The following is a 24,412-nucleotide window of genomic DNA, read 5'->3' as shown; positions in this document are numbered from 1 at the left end:
AACAGGTCTTAGGGACAATGTGAATATAGATTGTTTTTATTTTTTTTAATTTATTTATGATAGTCATATAGAGGGAGAGAGAGAGGCAGAGACATAGGCAGAGGGAGAAGCAGGCTCCACGCACCGGGAGCCCGACGTGGGATTCGATCCCGGGTCTCCAGGATCGCGCCCTGGGCCAAAGGCAGGCGCCAAACCGCTGCGCCACCCAGGGATCCCTAGATTGTTTTTAAGTAGAAATTAATGTCAGGGTTTTGAATCCTTCTGACAAGAACCGATTTGCCTGAACAATAAAAAGGGGAGCTGAGAGAACAGGCTGGAAGAAAAGTTAACTGGAATTTACACTATTACTATTTGCTCTGTCCTTTGTATTACCTTATTTCCATGTGGCAATACACAGAAATTTTATCTGATAGTTTATGAGATTTACCTGACTACACAAATATGAAAAACTGAGTATAAATCTTATTCTCTTTCAAACGATACTAGCCAGTACTGGTAGCAGTCTGACTTGTGCTTTGAAACATATCAAATTCTGGGGCACCTGGATGGCTCAGTCAGTTAAGCATCTGCCTTCAGCTCAGGTCATGATCCCCGGGTCCTGGGATGGAGCCCTGCATTGGGCTCCCTGCTCAGTGAGGAGACTGCTCCTCCCTCTTTTTCTGCTGCTCCCTCTGCTTGTGCTCACTCTCTTTCTCTCTCTCTGTCAAATAAATAAATAAAATCTTTTTTAAAAAAAGAAACATATCAATTTTTTTAATGATTGGGTTTATTTGTATTAAATCGGTAAATACGTAGGTTTAAAGCATTAGAACAAAATATAAAACATAGGAATAACAGTTATTTGTCCCCTTGTAATCTAGGAAGAAAAGTCTTTAGTTAAACATTTGCTGAGCACATTCCAGAATCCACAGCTCCTCAGTGAAGGCACAGAAAGACCCAGGCTATGAGTAGGACAAGCTTGTGACATTCATCCTCACGCAGGTACATATTGTGGAGCAAATATGGCAAACCTCGTGACAAATCCTCTTGGCATACCTTTTTAGTGGAGTTGATGATTGTGCTAAGCACGGAGACTAATTTTACAATCTCTTTGTTGTCAGACACATTCTTATAATAGTTCCTGATCTGTACAGGAATAGGTAAGTTTACAGATGCTATCTCAAAGGTATCTAAAAGTAAAAACAAAGGAGAAAGAGAAAAGTTTATATCAACAGCATAGGGAACATGCTTTAAAAAGATGAGGGGATTTCTGTAAGGAAGACATGTCTGTAAAGTAAGGACCTCCGACAGTCTGCTTCTTTGTAAAAGCAATTGAAAATAGGGAAAATTTGTCACCATCAATTTTTTCAGGACTCTGGACATGAACCAAAGCTTGCAACAAGCCAAGCAGTACTCCTTTATTCAAGAAAAAAATGCTAAGGGCAGCCCGGGTGGCTCAGCAGTTTAGCGCCACCTTCAGCCCAGGGCCTGATCCTGGAGACCTGGGATTGAGTCCCACGTCAGGCTCCCTGCATGGAGCCCGCTTCTCCCTCTGCCTGTGTCTCTGCCTCTGTCTCTGTCTCTCTGTCTCTCTCTCTCTGTGTGTCTCTCATGAATAAATAAAAATCTTTAAAAGAAAAAAATGCTAAAATCTTAGTAACAAGAGTGAGTTTGAGGTGTTTTTAACTTCCAAAGGCCCACTGCCCCCTCACTGACAACATGGTGGCTTTCAGAAACACAGCCACAGCCTAGCCATCACCAGAGAGGCCAGAGTGCATTTAGAGCTCCTCAAGAAGGCTCAGAAAATTGTCACTACTTGATGCATCAGGAAGTTCTCTGGAAAAGCCCCAGAGTTTATTGTTACTTCACCTGACTCAGAACTCACTGAGAAAAATAAAATCTCTATCACCAAGGCATTTGTAAAAAAAAAAAAAAAAAAAAAAACTATCAACTACAATTAATTTCACAGATGACTGAGACAATGATATTACTTGAGGCAAACAAGAGGTTGACCAAAAAATTAAAGATCTGGGGAATGAGATATCCACAGAGGGCATTGTATCCCCTGGAGTTCTAGAAAGTCATGCATCTGTACAGAGCTATCCATATGCCCAGGAAAGACCTAAAATGCCCCAATCTTTGACTTGAGCCTTGAACAATTAAGTGAATAAAAGCTATGGCAGGACTGAAAATTTCCTGAGTTCTCAGAGTGCTCCAGCACACACACCATCCCTAGGCAAAGGGTGTAAGACTTATCCGTTCAAAGGATTAAGGAAATCTCTGTGCAATCATTAGCTGACCTTCAAACTATCCAACCAAAAACTACAGTGGTGCACTCCACAAGAAAGGCAAATTTTCCGGAATTAGTCCAGGAAAGTCAATAAAGTCAATAATGAAACAGAAACAACAGACTCTGGGGAGAAGACAAGCAGATTTTCAGGGCTGCCACATTATATTCTTTAAAATATCAAGTTTTCAGGGCACCTGGGTGGCTTGATACATGAAGCATCTGACTTGGGCTTAGGTCATGATCTCAGAGTCCTGGGATCGAGCCCCATTGCTTCTTCCTCTCCCACTGCCCCTCCCCCTGCTCATGCTCTCTCGCTCTCTCGCTCTCTCTCTCATAAATAAATAAAATCTTTATAAATAAATATCAAGTTTTCAACAAAAATTAAAATGATGAGTTATGCAAAGGTACAGGAGGAAACCAGTGCCCATACACAACACCAACAGTAGTCAATAGAAACTGCACATGAGAAAACCCAACTATTGGAATTACTAGACCAAATTTATATCAGCTGTTATAAATATGTTCAGAGAACCGCTGAAAACCGGATCTAAAGAATTAAAGGAAAGTGTGAGGGTCATGTCACAAAATAGAGAATACTAGTAAAGAAACAGAAATACAAAAGAGTCAAATGCAAATTCTAAGGTTGAGAACATAAATGGAATGAGAATTCACGAGAGGAGCTCAACAGACTTCAGGCTCTAGAAAAAAAATCAGTAACCTTGAAGATAATTTTCTTCAGATAGAAAAACAAAATTATTAATCTGAGGTATGGCCTCTTTTTAAATATCCATGTTTAAGGTTATAAATTTCCCTCTAAGTGCTGTTTTAACTGCATTTCATAAATTTTGGCAATTTGTTAAATCTCTTTGTCATAACAAAATTATATATACAACTTTTCATCAAACATTTTTTCTTCTCAATTTCAGATATAATTCATGATTGAACATATTTTGAGCTTAGAAAATTCTGAATTATAAACTAGTCTAGGATGTAAAGCAGTGTTTCCACATAACATAAAAATTGAAATTAACATAATAACATATGTCTTTGTGGCTTAAATAAATAATATTGTAAGTTGTGGACCAAGTGTTTTGAGCTATCTTTATCCTCCTCCATAACAGACTGGTTTTTTTTTTAAAGATTTTGTTTTATTTACTCATGAGAGATACAGAGTGAGAGACAGAGGCAGAGACACACGCAGAGGGAGAAGCAGGCTCCATGCAGGGAGCCCGACGTGGGACTCGATCCAGGGTCTCCAGGATCACGCCGTGGGCTGCAGGCAGCACTAACTGCTGCGCCACCGGGGCTGCCCCATAACAGACTGTTTTAAAGCAGAACCTCTTCAGTTCTCCTCAGGGTTAGTTGATTTATCACACAGGGGTAATGAACAATAAGTGAATGAGATCTGCCTTTTGCAGGTTTTCCTTAGAATGAGTTTGAAGGACTCAAGGTTAACATTTAATGTCATTAGCAACTTAGATAGCATATGTTCTCTAATTTTACAGAGTATAAGTGAAAACCATAGGATATACAGCAAACATCACAACATGTTAGCATAACAGGACACAGTATGGGTTAAAATACAAAATATCTCTTAAATGTCAGAAAATATTCATTGTGATAAGTTTTTCTTTAAACTGTGAGACTGAAGTCCTTATTATACCCCCATTCCTATCATCACACTGGACCAGAAATCAGTGAGGCAGCCACATCTGTGATGTATACACTATAGATACACAATTTATAATAGTGATAATAAAATACATGGATTTTTATTTTATATTCATTTAAAACTGGCTCGCAGATTAATATTCTAATCAACACTGATGTAAGAATTGCATGGAGGGAAAATACATTTTAACTCCCTCAGTGTTGGTTTTCAACGACTGGTTAAAAAGAACCAAAGGAACACTCACCAGGAGGTTCATTTTCTTCCATTTCAATCTCAGAATCACTGTCATTATCCTGCAAAGCGGTCATTTTTCTTTCCTCCATCTTTTTCTACAAAGTGAAAGGATATTTTTCAGCTTGGATCCATCCATAAAAGAAGTAGCTTCCATGTGAAATGATTCCTTCATCCATACCCACCTTGGACAACAGCTCACTGCTCCATTGTCTGACCCCCTTAGTGACATGGACTATGCACTCCACAGCTTTGTTCAGCGTCTGCTGTATGTCTTCCAGGGCAGGGGCCATGGCAATGTTGGGAATGGCCAGAGTGATGCTTGCCCGGAAAATGGGCAGGCTGTTCTGCTTGATTCTGGATGTACTCTTACTGTCTGAATTAACATAACAGAGGGAAGCCTTACTATTTTTTGTTTTTTTACAAATAAAATGGAGTTTATTTCATTTTAAGCTGGGGAAAAATTAAGGTACTTAGAACAATACATAATAGGTATATAATCAGACAAATATTTGAGGAATGGATGAAAAGTAATGGAGAAATATGTTTTGCTCAATACAACAGCAGTTCAGCAGGACCCAACACATTTTCTGCTGATACAATCTACTGATACACCCTCCTTAAAAGGCCACCCACTATGTAGAATCTGGCTTAATTATGTAAACCGCTATCTAAAAAACTGAAAATAATGCTGTCCATATACCAGCATGCCAACAAATTAGTTAAATGTAGAATAAGGAAGCGAGGCATGAAGACTAAGAAAGCTGTCAGAAAAAGCCAAAGAACAAATAACCAGTTTGGAATTTCAAATAAAACATATGCCTTTTCTACCACAGTGTGTTTAATCCAAACTGGGAGCAGTTAGAGTGGAGAAGAAATAAAGTGTAACTCACCATTTATATCCAAGTGGCTTTTAAAGTTGCATATACATATAAGTATTGGTAGAGACATAGATATACGTGTAGATGTGTGTGTGTGTGTGTGTGTGTGTGTATAACTCTATACAGTTGGAAATACTAGAATATATAAAGCTGGGAAAGACATGTGATTTAATATTCAGCATATAATGCTTGGTAAGTTCTAATAACATTCCTGTGTTAAATAAAAGAACATTCTTCTATTCCAAAGAGAAACAAAACATAGTAAGCCATGCTACCAATCAAAAAATTCCTTTGGTGTATCCACTTTTACTCATCTACTTTTAATTAAGTAATAGAGATGCTTCCCTTTAAATACCAATATTCAAAATAAATAAAAAGGATTTATCACTCTATTATTTTTCTATTTTGATTAATAATGTATTTTAATTTTTAATTTAAAATTTAATTTCAGGGACACCTAGGTGGCTCAGCGGTTAAGTGTCTGCCTTAGGCTCAGGGAGTGATCCTGGAGTCCCAGGATCGAGTCCCACATTGGGCTCCCTACATGGAGCCTGCTTCTCCCTCTTCCTGTATCTCCTATGTTTCTGCCTTTCTCTCTCTCTGTCTGTCTCATGAATAAATAAATAAAATCTTTGAAAAAACAAATTTAATTTCAGAATGTCTCTAGATTTGATGAATTTGGGGGGCTCATCTGGGAAACACAACACCTTTTTCTGAACTGTGCAGAGGAGAAGATGATTGTATTAGGAATGAAAAAATTGGCTGGAAAGTACTAAATTGACACAAAAAATAGTAAAGAAATGTTCTGCTTTGGAGAATATGGATTAATAAGATATACTTCATAGAACTCCTGGAATAATCAAAGTTCATAACGTATAATTTTAGAAGGAGGCTCTCAATAAATGGTGGTTTTTAAAAATATTTTAAAATAATAGGAATACACACACACACACACACACAAGCAGCAACCATGCCTGGCCTGCCAGTAGGAAAACTGTATTGAATTATTACCCAGGAAGTTCATTGTATTAGAGGAATGAATACGCCTGCGGATGGCCTCTAGTGCATTCCTTGTAACTCTCAGAAGTGCATCCACGTTTTGGTGGTTGAAATGGGAGAGCAACCCACAGGCCTCCTCCTCTAACATTTCCATCTCCTTCTTCTTTCTCAGGATTGTCGTCAAAGGCAGGAGGCCTGCTGGGGCTCTCAAGGGTGATGTCAAGGTGTCAGATTTTCCTTCTTCTGTCTTTGCTGTTAGGAGATGAGAAAATTGAGAGAGATGGGAAAAAACAGAACCATCTACTGCAATTAAAGAGAAAAAAACTAAGATAATTACATGCAAGTTTAATAATACTTAGACATCAGATTTCCTAGAAAGCAAGCCCATCAAAGAATAGGAAGAGGAAACTAGGGTACCAGGTGGGCCAAAAGAGGCCTCTCCTCCTCAATGTGAGGAAACAGGAGGAGAGGTGGGAGCTAGGGCTGTAAAAGCAAGATCAGACCTCAGGGACCTGGGTTCTGATGTTCTCTCTTCCATCAATAGCCATAAAGTCTTGGGAGAAGCACTTTCCTTCTCTGCCTCTCAGTGTCTTCATCTGTCCCACAAAAGCTTTGCTTTAGTATAGACAGATGTGCTCCAATGGTAATTCCAACCCATCATCCATCCTACTCTACTGATAAGGAAAATAATGGGATGACTGTTGTTCAACATAGTACTAGAAGTCCTAGCCTCAGCAATCAGACAACAAAAAGAAATAAAAGGTTCAAATTGGCAAAAAAAGAAACCAAACTCTCCCTCTTTGCAGATGACATAATACAGTATATAGAGAACCCAAAAGACTTGTCCCCAAAATTGCTAGAACTCATACAGCAATTCAGCAATGTGGCAGGATGCAAAATTTGCACAGAAATCAGTTGCATTTCTATACACTAACAATGAGACAGAAGAAAAAGAAATTAAGGAGTCAATTCCATTTATAGCTACACCAAAAACCATTAAGATACCTAGGAAGGAATACCTAACCAAAGAGGTAAAGGATCTGTACTCTAATAAATACAAAACACTTAGGAAAGAAATTAAGGAAGACACAAAGGGATGGGAAAACATTCCATGCTTGAGGATTGGAAGAATAAATATTGTGAAAATATCAATGCTACCCAGAGCAATTTATACATTCAGTGCAATCCCTGTCAAAATAGCATGGACTTTCTTCACAGAGTTGGAACAAATAATCCCAAAAAAAGACCCTGAGTAGCCAAAGGAATGTTAAAAAAAAAAAAAAAAAAACAAAGCTGCGGTCATCACAATGCCTGACTTCAAACTGTATTACCAAGCTATGACCATCAAGACAAGTGGTACTGGCACAAAAACAAACACATAGATCAGAACAGTATAGGGAACCCAGAAATGGGCCCTCAACTATATGGTCAATTCATCTTTAACAAAGCAGGAGAGAATATCCAATGGGAAAAAACTCTCTTCAATAAATGGTGTTGGGAAAATTGAACAGTCACATGCAGAAGAATGAAACCGGACCACTGTCTTACACCAAACACAAAGCTAAACTCAAAATGGATGAAATATCTAAATGTGAAACAGGAATCCATTGAAATCCAAGAGAAAAACACAGGCAGCACCCTTTTTGATGTCAGCCACAGCAACTTCTTGCAAGACACATCTATAAAGGCAAGGGAAACAAAAGCAATAATGAACTACTGGGACTTCATCAAAATAAAAGGCTTCTGCGCAGCAAAGGAAACAGTCAACAACACTAAAAGACAACATACAAAATGGGAAAAGACATTTGCAAATAACATATCAGATAAAGGACTAGTATCCAAGATCTATAAAGAACTTATCAAACTAAACATCCAAAAAACAAACAATCCAGTCAAGAAATGGGCAGAGGACATGAAAAGAAATTTCACCAGAGAAGACATACATGTGCCCAACAAGCACATGAGAAAATGCTCCGCATCACTTGCCATCAGAGAAATACAATGAGATACCACCTCACACCAGTGAGAATGGTGAAAATTAACAAGATAGGAAATAACAAATGTTGGAGAGGATGTGAAGAAAGGGGAGCCATCTTGCACTACTGGTGGGAATACAAGCTGGTGCAGCCACTCTGGAAAACTGTGTGGAGGTTCCTGAAGAAGTTAAAAAATAGAGCTACCCTACGACCCAGCAATTGCACTGCTGGGGATTTACCCCAAAGATACAGAAGTAGTGAAATGACAGGACACCTGCACCCCAATGTTCATAGCAGCAATGTACAATGGCCAAACTGTGAAAAGGGTTGAGGTGTCCTTCAACAGATGAATGGATAAAGAAGATGTGGTCTATATATACAATGGAATATCACTCAGCCATCAGAAAGAACGAATACCCACCATTTGCTTTGACGTGGATAGTACTGGAGGGTATTATGCTGAGTGAAATAAGTCAATTAGAGAAAGACAATTATCATATGGTTTCACTCACATGTGGAATATAAGAACTAATGAAAGGGACCATAAGGGAAGGGGGGTAACTGAGTGGGGAAAAATTAGAGAGGAAGACAAATCATGAGAGACTCCTGACTCTGGGAAACAAACAAAGGGTTGCTGGAGAGAAGGTGGGTGGGGGGATGGGGTGACTGGGCAATGGGCACTAAGGAGGGCATGTAATGCGATGAGCACTCAGTGTTATATTCTATGTTGGCAAACTGAATTTAAATAAAATTTTAAAAATAATAGGATGAATGGCAATATGCTCAGAATTATAATTTTGAATTTATAATTGTCCTTATAAACCTAGGAGAGTGTTTACAGAAGTGTGAAATTAATCACTATGTAGAAAATGAAATTTTAGTTTTCAGTAATGTCCTAAAAAAAATAAGACCCTTCCATGACCCCATTTCTTACCTGAACTTTCAGTTTTTGAATCAGCCCTATTCGCATCAGATACTTTGTCACTTTCTTCTTTGGATAGAACTTCCCCATCCAGCAACATATTTATTAGCTCATTCACTGCTTCCTCCACTAATGAGCTTTTAAAATTTAATATCTGAGCACCCTTTACACAAAGGTCCTACCAAAAAAAAAAAAAAAAAAAAACAATTACCAGGGTGTCATATTTGTTTATCTAGCTCTTGAGACCATATCAGTTAACAGTAATAAGGCCATAGATTCAGTGTCTAGATGATTTTAGCCTCCAACGATGTTTGGCCCCACAAGTCACACAAACCCAGAGCAGGCATCCCATAAAAGAATGCATCAAACATAGGAAACCAACTGGAACCCCACAGGTAGACCAAAATTACACTTAACTTCTCAAACAGTGGGGGAAATACCTCCGAAAGTTTATTAGCAGCCTCTCTTTGCATGAAGTGTCCTTTATTTCACATCAATCTGCCCTAGCTAGGCTTCCTTCTCTCCTCACCTTTGGCAACAAGCCACATCCAGCCTCTAATTAATTTCAGAGATTCCTCTCCCCTCCCATGAGATTCTATGTTTCTCAAGAATGAGATTTAACAAACATGAACGAATATGATTGGGCCACTGTGATCGATTCTGTAGAGACAGAGAGACAGATAGATAATGGATGGATGGATGGATGGATGGATGGATGGATGGATGGATGGATGGACAGGTTTAGATAGAGACAGATGGTGTAGGCAGTCAGTGATTTACCACTTAGTTGGACAATAAGCCCATGCAATAATAGACTCTGTTAGTTGGTCACAGTCTCCAGTTCCTTTCCAAGTCCTACCATTACTCATTTTTAGACTCTTCTAATGTCCTCATGGACCATCTACTCCAAACATCAGCTTCATGGCTCATTTACTTCCTCATCACCAATGACTTTGACCTCTACTCCACTGCTGCAGGGCACATGGCATTTTGATAAAATTAACATAGGAACATTCTGATGTGTCCTGAAATAAACTATTAAACTCCTTTATCATCAAATAAAATACAAAATAAGAACTTCACTCCCAACTCAGAACTTCACCTATCAACCTCCATCCCTAGCCTTGAGACAATTATGAAAAAGAGGCAGGTCAGAGACTGGGTAAGGGATGGGATAGGGTTAGCACCATCTAGTAACAAGTATAGATTCTGACACCAAAATCCCTGGGTTCAAATCCTAGCTTTGCATGATTCTGGAAAATCTCTGGTTCCCAATCTGAAAAGTGGTGATTATGGTAAAACCTACCTATGTTGTGGGAGTATTTCATAAGGTAACATATGTAAAATACTAGAATTGTGACTGGTAAATACTCAGAAAGTATTTGTTTTTATTATTGGTCAGCAAATCACACAGAATCATAAGATCTACATTTGCCAAGCTTGCTCATCTCATTCCATAGAAACCAGCTCCTTGTTCTCTAAGAGATCGCTAATATTTTTTAAAGTCTGGATCTTAAATCCCCTCACTCTACACACCATTGCCTAACAACATGGCTTCTCACTTCAACCATTCTTTTGTCAAAATCTTCACTTCCATCACTCTCTCAGCCTTCCACTGCCCCACCCAGGAGAAGCCCAACCCACATGAACCAGGTAACCAACCCTCTCCACTTGCATGCACAGGTCAAGGCAATGCAGGTGCCTTGTACTGGGAATCCGTGGTCCCCAAATTCAGTCAGGCCCCTAATGCTACCCAGGAATTATTCTACATGGCTATAGTCACATTCCTCTACCAGGCCCCATAACAGCTGTATCCTCAAATCCTGTGTCCTCAAATCTTTACACCATCCTCTCCCACATACTCAGCTAATGACCTTGATTCCTATAGCACAAAGCAAATGACACATGGAATCACCCAACTCCCTGACCCCATGTCCTCCCCCCAGAAAAAAAAACTCATGACCAATGAGCAGGGGCACTAGGGGAGATTGGGGTCTAGACACAGTTCATGAATCTGAGAAAAGGAAGAAACTGGAATTTCTAAAATGCAGACATTTAATTTTGTTTACCTAATAGTAATTTAATGTAAACTGAAGATTACCCCATATGCAGTAAAGAGTTACAATGACAGGCCTGACTGCTATTCTGCTTGCCAGGTTGGTCTCTGGCTGGTGTCTGGAGGCCTGGATGTCGGGAAGGTTCCCAAGGCTCCCCAGCTGGTCAGACTGGCTCACTGTGTCTATACCGCCTGCACAAACAGTGCGGTTAAAGCTGCATATCTGTCTTCCTTCTGGGTATATGGAATTTGGGTCATTTTAGGCAGAGGGTGCCTCCCTCTCCCTCTGCTCCTCCCCACCTCTTACACTCTCTCTCAAAAAAAAATTAATAAAAGCATCCATTTCCTGGGATCCCTGGGTGGCGCAGCGGTTTGGCGCCTGCCTTTGGCCCAGGGCGCGATCCTGGAGACCCGGGATCGAATCCCACGTCGGGCTCCCGGTGCATGGAGCCTGCTTCTCTCTCTCTCTCTCTCTCTGTGTGTGTGTGTGAGTGCCTATCATAAATTTAAAAAAAAAAAAGCATCTATTTCCTAATAACCTTTGTCATTTGAAGGAACTCTGCGCAGGTAAGTGGCTCCTCCTGGGGCAGCTGGCAAAGTGGCGTGCTGCTCATTTCTTCCAGAACAGCATCAATGCGGAACTCCATCAGATCATTGACTCTGTCAAGCAGCAATTCCAGGTCCTCTTTGGAAAAAATAAAAGTGAATGAAAGAGATTAAGCATTTTGTTTTTTTTTTTTAATGCACATGACTGGAGCACCTGGGTGGCAGTTGGTTAAGCCTCCGACTCTTGGTTTTGGCTCAGGTGGTGATCTCAGGGTCATGAGCTGAAGCCTCCTTCAGGCTCTGCTTGAGATTCTCTCTCTCCCTCCCCCACTGCCCCTCCCCACCCCCTGCTCTCATGCATGCTCTCTCTCTCAACTAAATCTCTTTTATAAAAATGCACACAGGTAGCCTCCCCGCCCCTCCCGCAGCGCTCGACCCCGGGATCCCCCCGGCTCGCCTGCCCGCCATGGCCCACAAGGAAGCAGCCTTTGATGACACAGTAGAGGAACGTGTGATCAACGAAGAGTACAAAATATGGAAAAAGAACACCCCTTTTCTTTACGATTTGGTGATGACCCATGCTCTGGAGTGGCCTAGCCTAACTGCACAGTGGCTTCCAGATGTAACCAGACCAGAAGGGAAAGACTTCAGCATTCATCGACTTGTCCTGGGAACACACACGTCGGATGAACAAAACCATCTTGTGATAGCCAGTGTGCAGCTCCTAACGATGATGCTCAGTTTGATGCTTCACACTACGACAGTGAGAAAGGAGAATTTGGAGGTTTTGGCTCAGTTAGTGGAAAAATTGAAATAGAAATCAAAATCAACCATGAAGGAGAAGTGAACCGGGCACGTTATATGCCCCAGAACCCTTGCATCATTGCAAGAAAGACTCATCCAGTGATGTTCTTGTTTTTGACTATACAAAACATCCTTCCAAACCAGACCTTTCTGGAGAGTGCAACCCAGACTTGCGTCTCCGTGGACATCAGAAGGAAGGCTATGGACTTTCTTGGAACCTAAATCTCAGTGGGCACTTACTTAGTGCTTCAGATGACCACACCATCTGCCTCTGGGACATCAGTGCTGTTCCAAAGGAAGGAAAAGTTGTGGATGCGAAGACCATCTTTACAGGGCATACAGCAGTAGTAGAAGATGTTTCCTGGCATCTGCTTCATGAGTCTCTGTTTGGGTCAGTTGGTGATGATCAGAAACTTATGATCTGGGATACTCGTTCAAACAATACTTCCAAACCAAGCCACTCAGTTGATGCTCACACTGCTGAAGTGAACTGCCTATCTTTCAATCCTTATAGTGAGTTCATTCTTGCCACAGGATCAGCCGACAAGACTGTTGCCTTGTGGGATCTAAGAAATCTGAAACTTAAGTTGCATTCCTTTGAATCACATAAGGATGAAATATTCCAGGTTCAGTGGTCTCCTCACAATGAGACTATTTTGGCTTCCAGTGGTACTGATCGCAGACTGAATGTCTGGGATTTAAGTAAAATCGGAGAGGAACAATCCCCAGAAGATGCAGAAGATGGGCCACCAGAATTGTTGTTTATTCACGGTGGTCACACTGCCAAGATATCTGATTTCTCCTGGAATCCCAATGAACCTTGGGTGATTTGTTCTGTATCAGAAGATAATATCATGCAAGTGTGGCAAATGGCAGAGAACATTTATAATGATGAAGACCCTGAAGGAAGCGTGGATCCAGAAGGACAAGGGTCCTAGATATGTCTGCACTTCTTGTGATTTTAGACTCCCCTTTTTTTTTTCCTCTCAACCCTGAGATTGATTTAACACTGGTTTTGAGACACAGACTTTGTTTGGCTATCCCTCTGTGATAGGTACCATCAACAATGTTATTAGCCCAAACAGAGGGTGTTTTCTAAATATTAACTGGGGGACTTGATTCACTAAAGCCACAGACTTATATTTAAATTTTCTTCAGGAATTTTCTAGTAACAAAGGTCTAAGTAGCCACAGAAAGGGGAATATTGTGTGTGGTTATTTTTCTTCTAAGGCCATATCCCCAAGTTTTTCAGACTCCTTTAAGTAAAGGCTAAAGTGAGGAAGGAATAGAGCCAAGTGAGGTAGGTGTCTGAGCCATGAAGTATAAATACCACAAGATGTCGTTTTTATTCAGGAAATAGGGGAGATTCAAGTCATATAAATTCCTATTCTAAAAACTTCACACCTGACTTTCCAGGATGCACATTTTCCTATGTAGACCAGTCTCCTCTCAGTTTCTTCAGTTAAGTCAAAACTATGTGTTCCTCTTTCCCCATATATTTTTGCTTGTTAGTGTATTTCTTGAGCTGTTTTCATATTTCTTTCCTTTCTGTGAAATGTTTTTTTTTTTAAAAACTTGGGACCACCAAGTTGTAAAGATGTATGTTTTTACCTGACAGTTATACCACAGGTAGACTGTCCAGTTGAGTTGAGAAGAGTGAATTGATAGCTTGTATTTGTTTTTAAAATTAAAATAATCCTGGATAAGAGTTGCTTTTTTTTTTTTTTTTTTTTTAGGAGTTAGTCCTTGACCACTAGTTTGGTACCATCTCTATTTTGGGTGACCTGTTTCACCAGCAGGCCTGTTACTCTCCATGACTAACTGTGTAAGTGCTTATAATGGAATAAATTGCTTTTCTACGTAAAAATAAATAAATAAATAAATAAATAAATAAATAAATAAATAAATATAAATAAATAAATAAATAAATAAAAATGCACACAACTAAACTACAGTAGTGAAACCAGGATTAAAGTCGCTCCAGACTGCTATTTCTCACTAGGTTTTTGCACACACTGTCCTTCCTCTAACTGACTTCCAGCTCTGACTCTCTCCACCTACCTCACTCTGACTCAGACTTAAAGAGCTGGCTTGAATGCAGCTCCTGCAGGATGCTTACTGGGAATCTGCACGTATTTCCAGGGGCCTCCTCCTCCTTCACTGGCACTGACCCCCGAGCATCCTTCCAACACCACATGTACCATACTGCCTACTTGTCATGTGTCTTTTCTCCTTCTGGAATTCCTCTTTGTCATCCTTGCTTCTTCAACACAGCTCTGTGCCTATTCCACAGGAGGTATTCAACAGATATTCTTTTTTTAAGATTTTTTTTCATTTATTTGAGAGTGAGAGAGAGAGAGTGCAAGAGAGAGCATGAGCTGGGCGAGAGGCAGATGGAGAGGGAGAGGCAGACTCCAGCTGAGCAGGGAGCCCGATGCAGAGCTCGATCCCAGAACCCCAAGAGCATGACCTGAGCCGAAGGCAGACAGCATGACCAGCAGAGCCACCCAGGTGCCAGCAGAGCCACCCAGATGCCCCTTCAACAGATATTCTTTTTTAAGATTTTATTTTTAAGTAACCTCCATACCCAATGTGGGGCTCAAACTCAACAACCTCGAGATAAAGAGTCACATGCTCTGCCAACTGAGCCAGCCCAGGCACCCCAACAGATATTATTGATGTGAAATTCCCTCGAGTTTTCTTTTACAGTTACTATTATAAGGTATATTTTTTAAAGTTGTGCTAAAGTAATATTGAACACTAAGTTCCATAGACAGAAAGGTCAATTCTAGAGGAAATTAACACTTTTATATCAAAAGTAGGAATGACGGTTAATAAAGCTCCATCTAAGGAGCTATATTAAGCTGTAATACAGCTTCAACAGATAGAGTGAATTCTTTTTTTTTTCCTGCTATTGCTTTTGTCTGGGGAATGAAATTAAAATTGAATGCAGAGAAGTCCATGCTATATACTCATGATGTATCAAAGATGTTATACACTCCCTTAAATACATACCTTTGCTTTCTAAAGAATAAGGCCCTAAAGGTTTTCAATCATTTCTGAGCTAAAACCAAAATACCAAAAAGTTCTGCCTGGTAACCTTATTTCCTACTAAAAGAGAGCCAATACATTAGTGAGTATACGTGCTGAATATAATTCTTTAGAGTTTCTGAAGGACATCTGTGATCTACCCCCCCCCGCCAAGATGTCCATGTCTTACTCTCCTGTGAATGCTACATGATATGGCAAAGGGGACTTTGCATGATCAAGTTAAGGATCTTGAGTTGTAGTAACTGTCCTAAATTATCTAGGTGGGAGTTATCTACACTAGGTGGGGCCAGTGTAGCCATAGGAGTCTTTATAAGAGGGAGGCAGGAAAGTCAGAAGACAATGTGCCTATGGAAGCAGAGAAACAGAGAGAAAGAGATTTAAGAATACTATGCTGCTGGCTTTGAGGACAGAGTGACCATGAGCCAAAGGTTGTATGGGGACTCTGGTTGCCGGAAAGAATTCTCCCCCAGGCCTCCACAAGGAACTATCTCAGCTGATACTTTAATTTTCAACTCCCTAAGAGTCATTTTGGGACTCTTCTCAATCTGACATCAATTGTTTGACATCAATCTCAAATATTTCACTTAAATCACAAAAAGAAAACAGAATCAAAGAACTAAGGAGAGCTTTTTTAGAAATTAGGTCCTGTCTCCACCTAGCATAGTAATAAAACTTCCAAATGTATACATTCCAATCCTAATATTCTCTAGGGAGAAGAGTACTAAAATCTACCTTGGTAGCCTTCTCATTTGGTTGTGAAAACTCGTACTAAGAAGTTTTGATACCTTTTATAAATACCTCCTTCTAGAATGTTAGCCTCTTTCCTCCTGTTCTGGTTCCCAGGGAGATGTATTTTGGAAAGACTATTGGTTTAGAGGCAAAGGAACTGGGTTCTAAACTCACTTTTTCTGCTTGCATCTCTACCACATTAGAATTCACTCAGAATTTTGGGATCAGTTTTCCAACTTTACCCGACCATCTTATATAAAAAGTCTAGTGTCCAACAATAAGTATAATTTTTAAATGTAGGTTATCTCTGGGGATAAAATTAAAAAGTGAGTATGTATAGTTTCCAGGAAATTAATGAGTTCATGTAGTTTGGTAAAATTTCCTAGGGAACAGCTTATGAACAACACTCCCATTTCATTATTTATATCACAGTATCTAGAAGAAATTATACAATAGACATTAAGAACTCAGCCTTTCAAAATGAGAAATAATAACCATTCAGACAGACTTACTGATCTTTGCAAAAGCATTTTTTAAGTATGTTTCAATGTTCAGTGAAGCCCAAGTGATTGCAGCCAGACCAGGTTGGAGAGCTTCATCCACTTTCGCCAAATGATGGACCATCAGTTGCTCAATGGTGGGAGGCATTTTTGACTTCACTCTCTGATACTCAGCCAGCATCATCTACAATGAAATGGAGGTTAAATGATCAATTAATATTGTACTTTTAATATCTTTTTTTTAATCCAAAAGGTTGACTTTTATTTAGAGTCCAGCTGTAGGGCTCCAATAAGCAGCCTGGCAGGTAAAGTGGCCAAAACAAAACCAGAATAGAGCAGATGAGAAATATCTCCATAAATATAAATTCCTAATCCAATATAAAACAGCTAAAGAAAAGAAAAAACTTAGAGTAGGAGTTTCTCACCCTTTACCCAGTTTAAAAGGGGAGAAGTGTCCTAAGGTCAAGTGACTTTTCTAAACCAATGCCTTAGCCAATACATCCTGAGGCTCACTCATTCCACTTTGTACACTGGCACCATGCACAGCCTGCTCCTCCAGGCACCTTCTGTGGAACATACTCATCACCCAAAGTACTGGGGTCACCAGAAGTCTGCCTCAACCTATTCCTGAAATCATAGGCTGAGCTTTGATGTAAGACCCAAAGCATACAAGGAATCAGGAACCAGCATTGATGTTAAGTGTCATGGCTTTAGGTACCACCCATACGCCAAAAACAACCAAATTCACGTCTCAGCCCAGATCTCACTCCTAAAGTCTAGATTCATATATGATGAAAGTCTATTAGTTATCGCCAACTGAATATATAAAAGACATTTCAAATTCAGCATATCCAAAACTGAAAGTTTGTTTTTCCCCAAAATCTTCCCTGCTCACAGCATTCTCTATCCCATCCAGTGGTGGCTCCTATCTTGCACACCCACAGGTAATCCATCAGGATATCTTGTTTGCTCCATATTCAAAAGATCTGTATCTCACCTACTTACCATATGCACTGCTCCCACCATTGCTGACTTTCCTCTAAATTATTGTAATGGTCTACCATTGTCTCCCTGCTACCACTAACGCCTCCTACAGTCCATGTTCATTTAGCAGCAAAGGAGATCATTTCAAAATGTAAATCAGATTATTTAACTCTTCTGCTTACATGGCCACATGCATTCCCATCTCATGTAGGGCTATAATTTCTTATGTGAGTCCGCAAAGATCTACCCAGGCTGGTCCCCATTACTTCTCTGATCTTATCTGTAATCATTCTTCTCATCTCTTACCTACTCCTGCCCTACTACCTTCCTTACTGGCCCCCAGCCTCAGGGCCCTTGCATCCCCTTCAAATAATTACTCAAATTCCATCTTCTCAATTAGGCCAATTCTGAATGCCTATTTAAATTTATAAACCGTCACCAAAAACCACTAACACACTCTATCCTCTTTGTTCTGCTCTATTTTTTCCATATGCCTATCACTTTCTAATAGACTATGTAACTATGTTCATTATTTGCTGTCTTACCCAACTAGAATAAAAGGACAAGAGTTTCTATAAAAACAAGAATTTTGTCTGCTTTGTTCAATGCACCTGAAACAGTGCCTGGTATGTAGGAGATGATCAATCAATATTTCCCTAATATATTAATTAGCTGTTATCAGGAGCATTTGTGATTAGAAACTCATAGATTCGGGATCCCTGGGTGGCGCAGCGGTTTAGCGCCTGCCTTTGGCCCAGGGCGTGATCCTGGAGACCCGGGATCGAATCCCACATCGGGCTCCCGGTGCATGGAGCCTGCTTCTCCCTCTGCCTGTGTCTCTGCCTCTGTGTGTGTGTGTGACTATCATAAATAAATAAAAATTAAAAAAAAAGAAACTCATAGATTCTGCTCCTATATGGAAATTCACTTGTTGTATAATATTGAACTGTGTCAGTATTTTGTTCGTATGTTACCATTTTATTTTTTTTTAAGATTTATTTATTTATTCATGATAGACAAAGAGAGAGAGAGAGGCAGAGACACAGGCAGAGGGAGAAGCAGGCTCCATGCCGGGAGCCCGACACGGGACTCGATCCCGGGACTCCAGGATCGCGCCCTGGGCCAAAGGCAGGCGCTAAACCGCTGAGCCACCCAGGGATCCCCCATATGTTACCATTTTAAATAAGACTAAAAGCACTTCCAGCCTTTTTTGGTAATGTTAGTATTAACAATAATTAATTATAAGAAAGTAACTTTAACATGCTTCTCAAAGACTATTGTTTTTAGGTCCGTATTTGTAATGTGCATGTTGATATTACTTTGTCATTAAATCAATGTTTGCCCAAATGTTCTCCCTGAAATACTAGCCCTAAAAGATTTTTTTTAAAGATTTTGTGCATTTATTCATGAGAAACACAGAGAGGGAGAGAGGCAGGGACACAGGCAGAGGGAGAAGCAGGCTCCATGCAGGGAGCCCAACGCAGTACTCATCCCAGGACTCCAGGACCACACCCTGGGCCGAAGGCAAGCACCAAACCACTGAGCCACCAAGGGATCCCCGCCCTAAAAGATTCTATAGGAAAAATGATCCCTGGACAGATAAGTTTGGAAAACACTGTATACACTATCTTCCCTCTTGTACAATCACAATCAATATTAATGATTCTGAGAAAACTGTAAGAAGGAAGTAAGAAGCCCAACGGACTTCTGTGAATTTTGTTAAACCCAACACTTCCCAAATGGACCACATAATCCTTTCTTCATATAACAAAAACCTTCCCATGATTTCTCTATATTCTTTCAATTTCCATGAAAGCCACTTCAGGAAAGCCTATGTTGGAGTGGTTCTATTAGTGGCTACCTACACATTTGCTGACGCATTTGTCCACAGCTTATCTTTTTTCAATATCCATCACTTATTCTATCTGGGAAGCAAATCAGCAGGCCTTCTACTTCTCCCCTTAATCCATTAACCCCATGAGATATTGCTCATTTTATAGATAAGAAACTGAGGCTCAGAAGGGTAAAATAATTTGCACAATGATAATGGTTTATATCCAGATCAAATTGGACATAGAATCTATACTCCTATTAGTCTACGCGGGCTCATTTCTTTTTGAACTATATTCCAAGGAAAAGATGAAGAAACCAATCTCTCATCTACTTTAGTGTATCTGTGGAAGCCTAAGAGCTCTGTTAAATATTCAGCACAGTGGGATGTCTGGGTGACTCAGTGGTTGAGCATCTGCCTTTCACTCAGGTAGTGATTCCAGGGTCCTGGGATCGAGTCCTGCATTGGACTCCCTGTAGGAGCCTGCTTCTTCCTCTGCCTTTCTCTGTGTCTCTCATGAATAAATAAATAAAATCTTTTAAAAAAAATATTCAGCACAGTAACTCTGGAACATTGGAGATGGTCCCCCAAACCTGCCAAAAGATCTGCTGTTACCAGCTACTCGTGTTGGGTAGGGACCTTTTTCACTCTTTCAACCTCCAAGATATAATAAATGTCAACCAGATGACAATTTACTTGCTTGAATTGTCATTTATAACTGCAGTGGTTTTAAAACATTTTTTGACCCGCCTTCCTCCATGGTATAGGATCTATGTCCTCTCTCCTTGAATCTGGGTGGACTTATGGAAACCAACTAATTACAACAGAAGTGATGCTAAGACATATGAAGCTATCCTAAAAGCCATGCAACTTCCTATGTATTCACTGTAATGTACCCTCTTAGACTGAATTCCCATACAATAAATTCTACTACCCTGAGGCCTCCATACTGAAAGACCACACATAGATGCTCTAGTCTTTAATCCCATCTGAGTGAAACTTCTGGCTATACCTATCAAACACCCAGACAAGAGAATGAAATCACTTTGGACCTTCCAGAACCAACATCTGCAAGCAAATCTAAATGACCTTAGTCAATACCACAAGGAACAGAAGAATCACCTAGCCAAGGCTTGCTTAAACTCTATACCCACAAAATCATGAGATATAAGAAATAATTGTTCTAAGCCACTACATTTTGAGGCTGGTTGTTACCATCCAACAGATAACTAAAATTATAAATAATAAATAAATAATAAATCTGTGGACAAAATTATATTCTGATAAATATTATTTCTTAGTAAAAACGCTATTTTCTTTGCAAATATGTAAATTGACTACGTGGTTTCCCTAATAGGCAAGAAAGTCTAAAAAGAAATCCTAACATGCTGACCAGTATTTGATGGGTCTACATTTGAGGAATGTCAATCCACTGGCAACATTAGCTTTTTAATATAACATAAAAGAGTAGAAAACAGTAGACTACAAGTCTGGGCTCAGGTCCTACTTCTGCTACTTACTAGATATAAAACCTTGGCTAAGTCATTTAACTTCTCTGAACAATGGTTTTGTCATAAGATAATATAATAGGATTCTATCCCCATTATGTAACATGGTTGTGAAAAAGATCACGTGGAATAATGAACAAGAAAATGGTTAAAATGTAAGGCATTACACAAAGGCATGGCTTTATTGGCCTTATCCTATGACATTAGCCACTATAAAATTGTAACAAGGGTTTCCATGTTGTCAAATATCATGGCTGCATCTCTGCACTCATCTTGCACATCCTTCGAGTTGCATTTGTCACTGGTGATCACTCCCTCCCACACAACAATTTCCTTACGCTTTCCTCCCACCTCAATGACCAATCATTAATTTTATTTGCATACGCGTCCTCCTTTATCAGACCTGTTAATACTGGGGCAACCCAGAGCTTAGCCTAGGCCCACTACTCTATCTTTATTCTCTTCCTTGGAGATCTCACCAAGGACAATGACTTTAAATACCAACTATGTTTCAGTTTTGTTTGTTTTAGTAATCTCTACACCCAATGTGGGGCTCAAACTCATGATCCCAATATCAAGAATTGCATGATCATGGGGCACCTAAGTGGCTTAGTCAGTTGAGCATCCAACTTCTGGTTTGAGTCAGGTCCTGATCTCATGAGTCCTGGATCTGGTCCTGCATCCAGCCCTGTGCTTAGTGGGATTTTCTCTCAACATCAGCAGCTTCCTCTTCTTGTGATCTCTCTCTCTCTCTCTCAAATAAATAAATAATTTTTAAAAAATAGTTGTAAATAAATAAATAAATAGTTGCATGTTCTTCTGACTGAGCCAGCCAAGTGCCCCTCAATACCAACTATATTTTTAGAACTCTCAAATCTATGCCTTCCACTTTGACTTTTCCACTTAACTCTTTCATGGATAACACCTTCATTTAGATATCTAAAAGTCACCTTACACTTCAGATGGAAATTATTGATTCCCTCCTGTCCTCCAAAATATACTAGATCCAGTCTGTAAATGGAACTTTCATTCTGGGCCACTGCATGTTACTGAGCAAGTGGACAGAAAATGACCTATGGAGTGATACACAATTGCGCTACTTTAGTAAATCCAAAATTCAGTTTGAGTCACTCACGTCAAACACAAAGAAATCATCCTTGAGTTCCCTCAGAACCTGCCTATTAACATTCTTCTCTAATCCACTGATCTACTACTTAGCTGCCATCCTACTTCAAGCCACCATTATCTCCAACCTCAACCAGTACACCTTGCACGTTGCCTTCACACGGACACTCTGATCTCCCTAAAATCTATTCTCTACCCAGCAGCAAGAACAATTTTTATTATTAAAAAAAAATCATGCCAGGGCACCTGGGGTAGCTCAATGACTGAGTGTCTGCCTTCAGCTCAGGTCGTGATCCCAAGGTACTGAGATCGAATCTTAGATTAGGCTCCCCACCAGGGGCTTGCTTCTCCTTCTGCCTAGGTCTCTGCTTCTCTCTGTGACTCTCATGAATAAATAAATAAAATCTTTTTTTAAAAATCATGCCTTTTTCTCCTGCTCCAATTCCTACAGTGGCTTCCTGGTGCATTCAAACCTGTTCCTAGGTTTACGAGATCAGTGATGACCTAGCCTTTGCCAACCCTACAGTCTCATTCCTTCTCAATCTCCACTCCAGTCATTCTGGGTACTTGCTACCCCTCAACAGTGACATACCACCAGATTTTTTTAATAGAAACTGGGGCTAGCCAGAAAAGGGGAAAATTAAAGGACCATACCTTCACATTACTGAAGTTCTTTTTGTATACATCCCGTTTCTGGAACAGGGCAGCTGCAAATGGTGAAACTTCTAGCCCCATCTGTGACATGCACTCTGTTTCTCTAAATAAGGTTAATATCTGAGGATCAAAATTTACAAACAATTCCCCCATGCATGGAGACTTCACCAATAAAGATGCCTCAAGTCCTATGTGAATTTCTTCAATCTGTGTGAAGAGATCAACATTTTTACTAGTAGAAAATTCAATGCCTCCGTAGGGTATCTAGCTCAGTCATTTCTGGGAATGACAATCAGGAAGTATTTGAGGATTTGAGCTTCTCAAATTAAAGACAACATTCTTCTTCTAAGATCACTTTCAGAAAACGGCCTTCGGGGTCTCAGCAGTGATGCAATGCAGTTGTGACTCACACCTGACAGATACAGGGACACTGCAATAGTGGTGGCTTCTCAAAAGCCATTTAGCTCTCCAAAACCTTCATGCCTACTCCATTATTTTTCCTAATAAAAGTTTCATAAAATCTATTAAACTCAGTTTTCAGTTATTTAGAAAAACAATGAATACCAGTATGGAGACATCTCTATTATTGGCTCAGGCACCAAAAGCTGAACCAGGAAAATGAGATTTCATTTTAGAGGCCCTGTATCGCTGAATTTTATCCTCCAAAATACTTCCTGCCAATCTATAAAAAGATACAAGCATTGGTAGGGTATGAAATACAATTCGATGAACATAGTATAACCAAAGAAAATTTGTTTAACAGAGACATACTAGTATTTACTGACACATTACAGAACTTAATGGATAGAAAAAAGACAGAAATCCTAATCAATGAGGTAAAAGAATCAATAAACTGTATCCTCTTTCTCCCTTGGGAGTCTGTAAATTAAACAAAAATGAGTTTCTGTTAACTGGCTTATAATTTTTTTAAATTAATCATTTTTCTTCATGGATATATCATATTCTTTGACTGGTTACCTATATTCAACCAAACCTGTCCTATGAAATACCCACAAATCCAACTTTCTACAGGAATAAAACTGTCTAATGCTAGCAGAGGGTTTCCCACTGAGTTGACAATGAAGACATCTTTGAAGAGCACATATGGGGATCCCTGGATGGCGCAGTGGTTTGGCGCCTGCCTTTGGCCCAGGGCGCGATCCTGGAGACCCAGGATGGAATCCCACGTCGGGCTCCTGGTGCATGGAGCCTGCTTCTCCCTCTGCCTGTGTCTCTGCCTCTCTCTCTCTCTCTCTCTCTGTGACTATCATAAATAAAAAAAAATAAAAAAATAATGAAGAGCACATATGGAGAGACTCACTTGTTCAAGCCACGCCCTGTGGTAGAGAACCTCAAACTCCAGGAGGACTTTGGCCACCCTGTTGTAATTGCGAATCACAGGCTTGGCTTCAGCCGTCTGTAGCACAGTTGGGTGCTGCTGGAAAAGCTGCATTGGTTGCTGAATCCTGTGGAAGAGCTGACGAGCCCACAGAATCTTCCCAGCAATGGGAGGCTGATCTCGAGCCAAAGGAGGATCGCATTTCTGCTTTGTATACAGCTTGGAGATCATATCAATGTCAGCCCCATAGTTTGCAAGAATATGCCGATATTTGTCATCGATACCAAGATTAGGTATATTCAATCTGATTTAAAAAAAAAGTGAATGGTTTGAAT

At 40.0% G+C, this 24,412-nt stretch overlaps 1 protein-coding gene and 1 pseudogene across 1 annotated transcript in view; one reads left to right on the top strand and one right to left on the bottom strand.

Moving 5' to 3' along the window:
- The window catches only part of DNAH5 (dynein axonemal heavy chain 5), a 292,615-nt gene that overhangs the window by 163,693 nt on the left and 104,510 nt on the right, over positions 1–24,412 (bottom strand). Inside the window, exons 14-22 of the mRNA XM_077879556.1 lie at positions 24,060–24,381; positions 22,739–22,945; positions 16,649–16,820; positions 11,546–11,691; positions 8,963–9,128; positions 6,065–6,304; positions 4,358–4,548; positions 4,186–4,270; positions 1,036–1,169 (exon numbers count right to left, since the gene is read on the bottom strand). Coding sequence (XP_077735682.1) covers positions 1,036–1,169; positions 4,186–4,270; positions 4,358–4,548; positions 6,065–6,304; positions 8,963–9,128; positions 11,546–11,691; positions 16,649–16,820; positions 22,739–22,945; positions 24,060–24,381 — 1,663 coding nt within the window. The remainder of the gene's footprint in view (positions 1–1,035; positions 1,170–4,185; positions 4,271–4,357; positions 4,549–6,064; positions 6,305–8,962; positions 9,129–11,545; positions 11,692–16,648; positions 16,821–22,738; positions 22,946–24,059; positions 24,382–24,412) is intronic.
- LOC144302283 (histone-binding protein RBBP4 pseudogene) lies at positions 11,967–13,912 on the top strand (annotated as a pseudogene).

Source organism: Canis aureus, chromosome 31, assembly GCF_053574225.1.
Source record: "Canis aureus isolate CA01 chromosome 31, VMU_Caureus_v.1.0, whole genome shotgun sequence".
Classification (NCBI taxonomy): domain Eukaryota; kingdom Metazoa; phylum Chordata; class Mammalia; order Carnivora; family Canidae; genus Canis; species Canis aureus.
This window is presented reverse-complemented; position numbering and strand designations above follow the sequence as displayed.